The 12,826-nt window shown below is 45.3% G+C and overlaps 1 protein-coding gene across 1 annotated transcript in view; it reads right to left on the reverse strand.

Annotated features, from left to right (window-relative positions):
• Positions 1-1,447: 1,447 nt before the first annotated feature.
• The window catches only part of BAALC (BAALC binder of MAP3K1 and KLF4), a 99,580-nt gene continuing 88,201 nt past the window's right edge, over positions 1,448-12,826 (reverse strand). The window contains exon 3 of the mRNA XM_027973154.3: positions 1,448-2,704. Within this exon, the coding sequence (XP_027828955.1) occupies positions 2,594-2,704 (111 nt within the window). The 3' untranslated portion in view covers positions 1,448-2,593. The remainder of the gene's footprint in view (positions 2,705-12,826) is intronic.

A 12,826-nucleotide genomic window follows, 5' to 3' on the forward strand; every position in this document is an offset into this window, starting at 1 on the left:
CTCATTGCAGCGGCTTCCCCTGTTGCACAGCACGAGCTCTAGAGCGTTCCGATTTCAGTGGTTGTGGCACGTGGGCTCAGTAATTGTGGTTCCCAGGCTTGGTTGCTCCGAGGCACGTGGGATCTTCCCGGATCAGGGATTGAACCCAGGTCTCCTGCACTGGCAGGCGGATTCTTTACCACTGAGCCACCAGGGAAGCCCAAAGCCCTTTGTTTAAAAGAAACAAGATATCTAAGCAGCTATGTACACAAATTTGCCTTTTCATACTATTCAAAGGGTTCTCAAGGCAAGAATACTGAGTGGTTTGCCATTCCCTTCTTCAGTGGACCACGTTCTGTCAGACCCCTCCACCATGACCCATCCAGATTGTTCTGGAGCAGGAAAGATCATGTAATGCCCTTTATTCCCCTCTCCTCCAGAAGTGGAAACTGTTTCTAGATAAACCAGAGACACCCTCTCAAGTTAATAAATTCCAAACAACCTACAGTAGTTAAGTGATGCAAAAAACAAGGTTGTGAAGAGGAAGGGGGCCCAGCTGGCAACTGGCAGGGTGACTGGTGCAGGGACACCTTGCACAGAAGCGTGGTGCACGAGCCCTTGGACTTGCTGGCTCGATGAGCACCAAGCTTTGGCAGTGGGTGGACGAACGCCAAGTTTGGGCAGTGGGTGGCTCCTGCTGAGTAATGCCAGAGGGGACGCCAGAGTCACAGGTTTTGCTTTATTATTATTTGTAAAAGTTTTGGAACCTAAAGTTCCCTAAAAGCCCTTTCTCAAAGAATCACACAATGATAAAGACGGTAAAACTGTAGTTTTGTGTATGATGGAGTCTTGTAGAGTGACCAGAAGGAAGCCCAGATCTGTAGTTTGAGAGAGAAACCTAACTTGACCATAAAAATGAGGTTACACTGCAGAGCAATTCACACCACATATATCTCAATGTAAACCAGCCTCCTAGTTATTTTACCATCAGATTCAGGATATACAACCGTGACTGTGCATGTATGTGTGCTAAGTCACTTCAGTCGTGTCTGACTCTTTGTGAACCCATGGGCCACAGCCTACCAGGCTCCTTTGTCCGTGGGATTCTCCAGGACAGAATACTGGAGTGGGTTGCCATTTTCTTCTCCAGGGGATCTTCCCCACCCTGGGATCGAACCCACATCTCTTCATCTCTGCATTGGCAAGCAGGTTCTTTACCACTAGTGCCACCTGGGAAGCCCACAGCAGTGACTGGCCAGACTCTAAATCTCTCAGCATCTGCCTTACACAAGGTTGTCATTTAATGTTTAATGAATATACAGTCCACTGAAGGAAGGAAGGACACTGCCCGCTTGTGTTTGAGGAATAACATAGCTGGGAGGTAACGAGGCCAAGGATCTGAATTTTTAGCCAGCTAGTGTCAATTCTCTGGACTATGTTAGATAAACATACACCATGAGACTGTGCATTTCTGCTAAACATGGAGTTTATTGGTATCATTCAGTACAACTTTAGTCCTGCCTTTCCCAACCCCAGGCCTGTTGACAGTTATTTAAAAATCAGGCTACATTACTTTGGAGGAAAATATGTCCACTTAAAGAAATGCTAGAAAACTTTATTCCTATCAGAAAAAATTGTTTTATTTACCCCCTCAGCTACTTGACTTCTAACAGAGCGCATGTTGATCTAAAGTCCATGGGACTTCACACCAACCAGGTACTAACTTCCTTAAGGGATTTCTTTGCAGATACCAAATGACACAGTCCTGAGCTATGCAGAGAGGCCTAAGGGAAGCCAACATGTTCCAGATTTTCTCCCTCTTGTGAGCCTAGTCTTTGATTGGGCCAAAGGTCTTACTGGAGAGAAAAAATACTCAAGAAAACAAGCAAAGTGGGAAGCTGAAAAAATGCAACATCTGCAGAGCCCTGAGGACATTTGAAGTGACCAAAATTGTAATACTGTTGTTCAGAGGCTGTTGTGGACCCCGGCCTGGGGGGATGCTGAAGACAGGTGAGAGAGAAATGGGTGTGACTGTATCACCGAGGCCTCCTTGGGACACACTGGTTGTTGGTGGGGTTAGTTCATATAAAATTGGATCTGAATCTGTCTCATACTGAGCTAAGGAAACAAGAGTAACAGTTTTCCTGTTTCTTGATTCCTCATTCAAGAAAATTGGGTGAAAGCCAGCTTTTAAGTAAGCTTTGTGATAGTAGTATTTTAAAATAAAGGAAGAATGAAGGAATAAGCTGGCCTGAAACAGGAGAGCACAGAACTGCCCATGACTCAGCTGGAAACCCACCCCTCCCACTTTTGTTTCCTAAATTGGCCCGTGGCTTTTGCTCACCATTTTTCTATCAGACCATACTGCAGGAGTTACCAGAGGCAAACTGAACACACATTTGTGGTTTATTACCCTATGGGAATACTGTGCCAGTGCATTTATGTGATATACAGGAGGCTGAGAATGTCTCAACAGGCGAAGACAGCATCCCAAAGCCCTTGGCCGTGCTCCCATGCAGCAAGGGCAACCTCTTCTTCAAACTTCCTTGACGGTATCCAGGATGTGAAGGGCACCAAGGAAGTCCCTCTGCCCTTCAGCTGGCGGAACACTCTGCTAGTTGATGCAGTTCTTTGTGATTCTTCGACTTCTGTCCACCTGTCGGATGCTGTCTGCGACATTAATGGTGACTTCTTTTGCAGACGTCCGCTTAGTGTCCTTTTTAGCCTGTTAAAAAGTTTAATGCAGTGAATTGAGTTACTAGGAAATATCCAAAGGTCCTCATATTGGCATTAATCTCTTGAAGTTGTTACACACACACACACACACACACACACACACACACACACACAGAGGCAGGAAGAATAACTCATAAGGACACATGCACGAATACTCCTTTTCATAGGCTATTCTGTTGAATCTCTTTTAGCAACCTAGCGCAGAGCTTGGCATAAGAGATGCTTGGTAAAGCAGTGTTGAAGGAATGAATGGATCAATTAGCAAAGGTCCATCAAAGGGCAATGTGAAGGATTTCACGGTTGGCTTTGGTAGAATAGCTAAGGGTTTGAGCTTTGGAGTCAGACAGACTTTGGTTTGAACACTGACTTTATAATTTCACTGTAGGCAAGTTTTTTTCTAACCTCTCTAACCCTTAGATGAGTTTCCTCATCTGTAAGATGGAAGATAATAACAGTGCCTAACTCATACGGTTATTATAAGCACTAACTAAGATAAAGCTGAGTGCCGAAGAATTGATGCTTTTGAACTGTGGTGTTGGAGAAGACTCTTGAGAGTCCCTTGGACTGCAAGGAGATCCAACCAGTCCATTCTAAAGGAGATCAGTCTTGGGTGTTCTTTGGAAGGAATGACACTAAAGCTGAAACTCCAGTACTTTGGCCACCTGATGTGAAGAGTTGACTCATTGGAAAAGACCCTGATGCTGGGAGGAATTGGGGGCAGGAGGAGAAGGGGCCGACCGAGGATGAGATGGCTGGATGGCATCACTGACTCGATGGACGTGAGTTTAAGTGAACTCTGGGAGTTGGTGATGGACAGAGAGGCCTGGCATGCTGCAATTCACGGGGTTGCAAAGAGTCGGACACGACTGAGCGACTGAACTAAGATAATGAATATAAGATACAATGCCTGTCACTAACCAAAATGAGAAAAAAAAAAAAAAAGACCTGATAAGTATGATAAGTAGAATAAGTAAAATAGGATGAATTGTCCACTTCTTTTTTCTTCAATTTTTTAGTTAAATGAAAGATACTTTAAATTCCACAGTGCCTTACAATTTTTGAAAGTTTTACACACATGATTTCATATAATCCTATAATAACTGTTTCCCCCCGCCCCACCACCAAAACCCTATTATTGCCCCCTCTCTCCTTACCTCTCTGCGCATGTTTGTTCTCTAAATCTGTAGATTATCCACTTCTAAGTGAAGACACACCAGTGAGATAAGTCCAGGATTCATATTAAATACTAAAGCACTGACTAAATTGCAGATTCTTCAAGCATATGTGCACAATCCTCACATTTCCCCTCAAGAGAAGACAACCTTAACCAGTTGGGGGGTGGGGGGTGGGGTGGGGGAGGGTAATTCTGAGCCTCTTCTCAGTGATCACGTGCGTCAAGTGAGCAACAGACAGGCCTCCTGAGTCGTCGCCATCTTGGACAGAGATGTGTGTGCTCCCAACCCCCACACCAGGGTGGCCCTCTGCCCAGCTGCAGAGAGTGCAGCCATCAAACAGCCTCAGGGTGTCTCTTCAGGGTGGTCTCAGCTGCAGAAAGCCCCCTCACCCTGGGCCCTCCTTCCCTGAGGTGGCCCAACGAGAGGGTGCCACAGGGGTATAAATGCCTAGCTATCTGACCCAAAGCAGACCAGCCCTGCGGCCATTTAGCTCCAGGGCCCCCCGTGGGGTGGGGTCGCCGAGGCTATGGTCAGGGCCTCACTGTGGCTCCACTTCCTCTGCCCCACTCCTGCTTCTGGCCCCCTCTCCCACAGTGCTGACTTCCCAAAGAACATCCCACAGGATGACATCTCAGAGCTGGCTTCCTGGAAAACAAGTCTCAGATGTGTGGGAGCATCTCTCACAGCATAAGCATCTCCCCATTCTGGGTGTGAGTCTAGAGTTGATAGAAGCCTCTTTTTCATACAACATGGTCCCTAAACATAAGCCAATGATTTCCTCTGTAGTGCATCCTAAGACGTGGTAGCCTGTTGCCTCACTGGATAATAACTGCCCTGTTGTATTTAAACAGATGAAATGCAGGTTTCTAACAGATGCTTACTCCTTGGAAGAAAAGTTATGACCAACCTAGACAGCATATTAAAAAGCAGACATTACTTTCCCAACAAAGGTCCGTCTAGTCAAGGCTATGGTTTTTCCAGCAGTTGTATATGGATGTGAGAGTTGGACTATAAAGAAAGCTGAGCACTGAAGAGTTGATGCTTTTGAATTGTGGTGTTGGAGAAGACTTTTGAGAATCCCTTGGACTGCCAGGAGATCCAACTAGTCCATCCTAAAGGAAATCAGTCCTGAATGTTCACTGGAAGGACTGATGTTGAAGCTGAAACTCCAATACTTTAGCCACCTGATGTGAAGAACTGACTCATTTGAAAAGACCCTGATGCTGGGAAAGATTGAAGGCAGGAGGAGAAGGGGATGACAGAGGATGAGATGGCTGGATGGCATCACCAACTCGATGGACATGAGTTTGAGTGAACTCTGGGAGTTGGTGATGGACAGGGAGACCTGGTGTGTTGCAGTCCATGGGGTTGCAAAGGGTCGGACACAACTGAGTGACTGAACTGAATTGAACTGAACAGGTCGCATAAATCCTGTGTAGTGGCTGCTGGCGATGCTGCTCTTAGATGCTGTCTACTTGGCTGGTGCCTCCATCCCTCAACTGTTTTGAGTTCTGGCTGCTAATCACGCAGAGCTGCACCCTTCTTTTGAGAATTGCCTTCATCTGATTGGAGCCATCTCACCCAGAAATACCAAACAGGTTATACCTGAATTTCTAGAGATAGCCCAAAGCTAATGCCTGATCATGGGGAATATAAAGACTGGCCCTTTTGCCTCAAGGGGGTATAAATCCATGATGCCATTCATGCTCTGGAGCTCCCTGTGGGATCAGGCTGAGGCTGCAGCTACAGCTATTCAGCTGAGCTCAGTATTTGCAGAACTTGGTCCTCTGCCCCACCCTGCATCCCATCACCTTAAGGGCTTCACCTAAGACTATGCTTTTACTCACTTACTTGCACAAGAATCCTCACGCCAAGCTCTGCTTCCAGGGAACCTGACCTAAGATAATACTTCATGGGTAATTTGGGGGATGTTTATCGATCATTTTGACTATATGCAACTTTAGCCTTATTCACTGATTTCATGAGATAGGATTTCATTGTTTTCCTCATCAAGTTCCCAGCACCTAGCATAGTCTGAGACATAGAAAAATGAAGTCACTCAGTCGTGTCCGACTCTTTGCGACCCCGTGGACTGTAGGCCACCAGGCTCCTCCATCCATGGGATTCTGCAGGCAAGAATACTGGAGTGGGTTGCCATTTCCTTCTCCAGGGGATCTTTCCGACCCAGGGATCGAACCCAGGTCTCCTGCATTGCAGGCAGACACTTTAACCTCTGAGCCACCAGGGAAGCCCTAAGCCTTCAATTTAACTTTGGTTGAATAAATGGGTGAATGAATGAATAAACACATATCTGAGAATGTACCCTTTCTTTAACTATCAGTAGTCAATACTGTCTAAGAATTTAGTCTTGCACTTGGGGCTTCCCTGGTGGCTCAGATGGTAAAGAATTTGCCTGCAATGCAGGAGACCCAGGTTTGATCTTCCAGACCCAGGGATCAAACCTGGGTCTGGAAGAGCCCCTGGAGAGGGGAATGGCTACCCACTCCAGTATGCTTGCCTGGAGAATTCCATGGACAGAGGAGCCTGGTGGGCTACAGCCCACAGGGTTGCAAAGAGTCAGACTCGACTGACGCTTTCACTTTTCACTTAGATCCTCCACGCCTTACCTGGCACTAGGGCCTAGCAGTGACTTTTATGGGTTTATTTTTTTCCTAAAAGCAGAAAACCTATAGAGTCCACAACCATTTTTGTTTCCGAAATATAACGGTAGTGATTATGAAGTTGATTCCATCTGATTTCAATTTTGGGTGTTATTGCATAAAAGCTTAGAGGGCTGCAGCACGGAGGAGAGACACAGAGGCCTTATTTGAAATGAGCCAAGTGGAGGGCGGCATTCCCATCAAACCAGTAGGCAGTAAGAGAGCTTTCCAGAATGGAAATGTAAACTTTCTGAACTGTAGAACTGCTTTTCTTTAGAGTTATTGGCAAGGTTTCACAAAGTTATTAAAAATTCTACACAGAAAGTGCTCTTGCTCCATGGTTCAATCTGCCTTCATAAGTTTAAAAAAATCCAAGTAAACATTTAATAGTTGGATGATCGTTAGTTATTCAGCCTGTTTAAGAGTTAAAGGCTACAAAGCAGTCATTCCCAGAAAAGCCGCAGAATATGTACAGTTTGCATCTCAAGTACACTGGAGCAATTTAAAAAAATTTATTTGGTTGTGCTGAGTCTTCTATCTTTGTGGTGGCATATGAAATCTTTAATGGCAGCAGTTGAGGCAGGTGGGATCCAATTCCCTGACTAGGGATCGAACCCACCCCCTGAGTTGGGAGCCCTGAGTCCCAGCCTCTGGACAACCAGGGAAGTCCATGGGGCAATTTCTTAAATCTGTGAATAAAAAGCCTGACAATGAAGACGTTCAAAGGACAAGCTTTGGGGGCCAGATAGACTTGGCATGAGGCTTTGCCATTAGTTAGCCTAAGAGCGGGCTGCAGTCCACAGGGTCGCAAAAGAATTGGACACAGCTTAGCAACTAAACAAGAAGCTGTACAAGACATTGCTTTAACCTCTGAAACTCAGCTCCCTTATCTGAAAGAGGGAATAATGCTTGTTTCTTAGTGGTTTTTGTAAGGAGGGTTTGGGAAAGAATTAAGCATGTCAGTTCAGTTCAGTCGCTCAGTCGTGTCCGACTCTGCAACCCCATGAATCGCAGCATGCCAGGCCTCTCTGTCCATCACCAACTCCCGGAGTTCACTCAAACTCATGTCCATCGAGTCAGTGATGCCATCCAGCCATCTCATTCTCTGTCATCCCCTTCTCCTCCTGCCCCCAATCTCTCCCAGCATCAGAGTCTTTTCCAATGAGTCAACTCTTTGCATGAGGTGGCCAAAGTACTAGAGTTTCAGCTTTAGCATCATTCCTTCCAAAGAAATCCCAGGGCTGATCTCCTTCAGAATGGACTGGTTGGATCTCCTTGCAGTCCAAGGGACTCTCAAGAGTCTTCTCCAACACCACAGTTCAAAAGCATCAATTCTTCAGTGCTCAGCTTTCTTTATAGTCCAACTCTCACATCCATATACAACTACTGGAAAAACCATAGCCTTGACTAGACGGACTTAACATTAATAGGGTGATCAGCTTATCCTGGCTTGCCCAAGACTGTCTTCAAATAAAATCCCACATTCTGGGAATCTTTCTTGTTCTACTGAAACCATCACTATCGGTGAAAGTGAAAGTCGCTCAGTCGTGTCCAGCTCTTTGCAACCCCATGACTATACAGTCCATGGAATTCTCCAGGCCAGAACCCTATTGGTGAGGCTACTTCTAAATACCAACAATAATAATAACTCTACATGATCTGTCTTTGAATAAAGAACAAACTGGAGTTCTGTATTCTAATAACGGGCACAGATGATTCCAAGCCATAAATCCACTTTCAAATAATTACAGTATATTTAATATGACAAATGAAACAATTAGAACAACAGTGCATTGACTTAAAACAGGAAAGAGAAACTTCCGAGTCTGAGACCTCAGAGAGGCAACCACCCTTTTTATAATGGCACAATTATCTAGGAGGTTGGCAGTTGCTAAAATGTAGTTACAACTTGGAAACCTCAGATTTGAAGCCCAAATGAGAGGGACAAAGAAGATGAATGAGAAAGAGAACCACAAGGCCAGAGGATTTGTCTAGAAGTTCCAAGAAGTAAGCTGTTTTGCCCTCTTTTGAGAAGAGCTAAATAGATACACAGAAGAATTATACCACTTGTGCTTCTGGGACCATGGCATTTTGTATGACACAGATATTTCCCCCTCTGATGTGGTTTTTAGCCATCCGAGCCTTTTAATTTAACAGCCAACTCTTTTTATTCAATGACAGGAAAGCAAAATGTGTCCCTATTGCAATTATTGGCTTAAAAAAGAAAATCTTATGGTCCTTAACTCAATGCTGAGAGAAGCCTGTTTGGCACCTTTTGCTTTTGTGGCTGGCTGTTAATTCAGTCCTTCCACTTTTAAAATTCTTGTCTTGCGAGTTTTATCACCATTGGCTTTTGTTAATGGCCACACTCTTATTTCTCACCCAGTTTTACAGCTTTTCTATTTTCCCCCTCACCTTGTTTTAATTTCTGCAGGTTTAGAACCATAGATTTTAGTCCTCTCGATACTGCCTTTTTAATTAATAGTAACTTACTGGCTGCCATTTCTCAAGGGCAACCAGACTGACTGTGATAACTTCCTGGCAGATGGATGTGCTTCTTTCGAGGTTTTAAAAGTCAATGAGCCAGCTCATTCCCGCAAAAGGAGACCTGAACTCAAGAGGGCAGCTACATCTCCTCAGCCTTTTCTCACTTTTCTCCCAAATGGAAATGGTGATGTTCTTTGCTTTATTTTGACTCCACGAATATACCTAACAGGGCTGTGCTGACCTTTTTGCAGGTCCTTGTAGACAATGAAGAAAAACAAGGCTTCTTGAGATCAAAATGTTTTTTGAAAATGTATTTATTTATTGATGACTGTGCTGGGTCTTCACTGCTGTGGATGAGCTTCTCTAGTTGCAGTGAGCAGGGCCTGCTTTTTGCTGCAGTACACAGGCTTCTCATTGCACTGGCTTCCCTAGTTGCAGAGCACAGATTTAACTGCTATGCGGCCTGTGGGATCTTAGTTCCCCAACCAGGGATCTAACCCGGCGTCCCCTGCAATGGCAGGCAGATTCTTAACCATTGGACCACCTGGAAGTCCATGAGATCATGATTTATCAGACACCAATGTTCTATGTAACTAGTATTTTTTATAAATTATAAAAATGATATGTAATTATGGTAAAAAGAAATTCACAGAGTAGGGAAGGGTACAGTGATGAGCAACACTTGCTCCCATGCTGGGGCCACACCATGCTTTCCCCAGAGGTGATCACAGCTAATCATTTCTTAGAGAGTGTTGAAGGGATTTTCTAAGTGGACACAGTATGAGGCTGTCTCATTTCCTCTCCTGGTACTCTGTACTTTCTTCTTGGCCTTTAACCAGAGATTGGGTTATCTATTTATCTGCTTGTTTACATGCTTATTTTTACATCTTCGTTAGATTAAAACTTCAAGGGGGTAGGGACCCAGTCTGGTATTCCCAGCATCTAATTTACTGCCTAATACATAATAGACACCTGACAATCTGATGACGGACTTAAGTGTAAAGATACATCTTCAGAAAGAAAGAGAAAAACAATCCCTGGGAGGAGAACCTGTTTGTATTGCCCTGCCTAAACATTCTAGAACTTTCCTACAGGATTTCAATCATGCTCATCATTAATTGTTCCTTGGACCATCCCTGAAAAATGGCCAGGAATGCAGCTGTGTACTCTTTTTCTGAGGAGGCAGCTGAAGTCACTCAGGCTAAAGCAATTTGCCCAAAGTCAGCGTCAACAGGTAAAGAATCTGTCTATAATGCAGGAAGACCTGGGTTTGATCCCTGGGTTGGGAAGATGCCCTGGAGAAGGGAATGGCTATGTACTCCAGTATTCTTGCCTGGAGAATTCCATGGACAGAGGAACGTGGCAGGCTACAGTCCATGGGGGTCACAAAAAGTTGGACACAACTGAATGACTCACTTTCATTTTCTTTCACAATGTCAACAGGGGTGGTGAGTTGAACTAAAGATGGTAGGAGGGTGGATGTGGGCTTTGGGTCTCACATGTAGATTCCTACAATCGCCAGCACGCACACTAAACTCTCCACCACTTTGCTTCAGGAAATGGGACAAAGATCGTAGGGTTTGGAGGCAGACAGACCTGGATTTGAACTCCAACACAGCCAGACACTACTCCCTGTGCCGCGGTGGCCTTACCTTTCCAAGCCTGTTTCCCAGCCGGGGAATGAATGATGCTGCTGACCACTTACACTGTGAGGGGGAAAGATAATGCCATGTATATACACAGGGTGTCTGGTTCACAGTAGACACTGAAATGTTGGTTCTTCCTCTTCGCCTTCCCAAAAGATGAAAACTTGAGCCTTGACAGCTACAACTCAAGACATTTTTCTTCTTTTCCATCACACCCCATTAAAAGGAGATGCACAATAACAGACTTCTGGCTGTTCCCCCAATTCCAGGAATTTATTTGGCATTAATGTGAGGTTGTTCAGGAAACATTTGATCGCAGCAACTCTGCTGAGAGCCAGGATACTAGCCTCCAAAGGCAGGAGTCAGGCCATGCCTCGGGCAAAACTCTCAATATGTTATGTTAGCTGCTCATTAGTGTCCTACTCTCTGCAACCCCATGGACGGTAGCCTGCCAGGCTCCTGTGTCCGTGGAGTTCTCCAGGCAAGAATACTGGAGTGGGTTGCCATTTCCTTCTCCAGGGTGGCATTAACATGAGGTTGTTCAGGAAACATTTGATCTCAGCAACTCCACCAAGGCCCAGGATACTAGCCTCCAAAGGCAGGGGTCAGACCATGCCTTGGGTAAAATTCTCAAGAGCTCCCCAAACCTAAAGCAAATCCTACACAGAACACAGCCACTTGTGCTAGTTCAGGCTAACCAAGTCTAGGGGTTTTTATTTATCAGGTATCTGGTGCCAAAAGGAGTTGTTGCTTTTCAACTTAAACCTCAGATAGATCAAATGCTAGGAGGGCAGTAGAACCTGCTTTAGAAAAACAGTTGGCTCCAAGGGAACAGTCATCAATCATATGATGGTGGCACGGGGGGTGGGGTTGGGTGAGTTGGGAGTGGACCCGTGGGAAATCTTTCTAGTCTTAATGAAGTCCCAGGCTGACCGCATTCATTAACAATTGGTGAGTTAATATACCATATTTGTTTTTCTCTTTCTGACTTACTTCACTCTGTATAACAGGCTCGAGACATTGCTGTATAGTACAGGGAACCCAGCCAGGCACTCTGATGATCTAGAGGGGTGGGGTGAGAGGAGCGGAGAGAGGTGATATATGTGTAATTATGGCTGATTTGTGTTGTTGTAGGACAAAAACCATCACAATTTGTAAAGCGATTTTCCTCCAATTAAAAAATCAATTAAAAAACCAATCAGTGAGTACATGCTAGGTGCACACTCCTGAAGCAGGCTCAAGGGACAATGGAAGAATACAAAAGAGAATAAGAAGGTCTCTGCCCTGCTGCTGCTGCTGCTGCCGCTAAGTTGCTTCAGTCGTGTCCGACTCTGCACAACCCCACAGAGGGCAGCCCACCAGGCTCCTCCATCCCTGGGATTCTCCAGGCAAGAATATGGAGTGGGCTGCCATTTCCTTCTCCAATGCATGCGTGCCTGCTAAGTCGCTTCAGTTGTGTCTGACTCTGTGCAACCCTATGGACAGCAGCCCACCAGGCTCCTCTGTCCACAGGATTCTCTAGGCAAGAATACTGGAGTGGGGTGCCATTTCCTTCTCCATCTCTGCCCTGAGTCTTCTCATCAAACTGGTTTTTCTGCAGACCCTTAGGTGAACAGCCAGTCTTGCGATTCTTCATCTACATAAGGTAGCAGCTAATATATACATGCAATTGTGGAAATCACCACACACACACCCCACCCCTGAACTGCTTTTTGCTTCCTTTTCCCAGGCTCAAACTAGAACATGCATCACAGGAGGCCCCTTCTACCCGGTCTTCCTTTCCTGTTGTCCTAAATGTGCCTTTTTTTTCTCTCTCTCCTTTTAAGGTCATGTTTTTGTTTCTCCAAGAGAAACTCACATTTCCTTTCCAAACTCATGGATCTTATATTACCGCCACCAGGAGAAATTCTGGGTTGGTTTCATCCTCCTTTTGGGATTACGCCCCTGCCTTCAGGTCACATCCACATCCACATCTCTGAGGCTTCACCTACCTTTCCTGGACCGTGACAAGCCTTGCTGACAATTAGACACTGGAGAGAGGAGGGGGCTGGGAGCAAAGAAGGGAGAGGCTACTCAGCCGAGAACCAGCCCAGGCATCGGCTAATTTGTTTGGCAAGGTCTGGCTACTCTAACGAGAATAATA

The sequence above is a fragment of the Ovis aries genome, chromosome 9, assembly GCF_016772045.2.
Source record: "Ovis aries strain OAR_USU_Benz2616 breed Rambouillet chromosome 9, ARS-UI_Ramb_v3.0, whole genome shotgun sequence".
NCBI classification, from domain to species: Eukaryota; Metazoa; Chordata; class Mammalia; order Artiodactyla; family Bovidae; genus Ovis; species Ovis aries.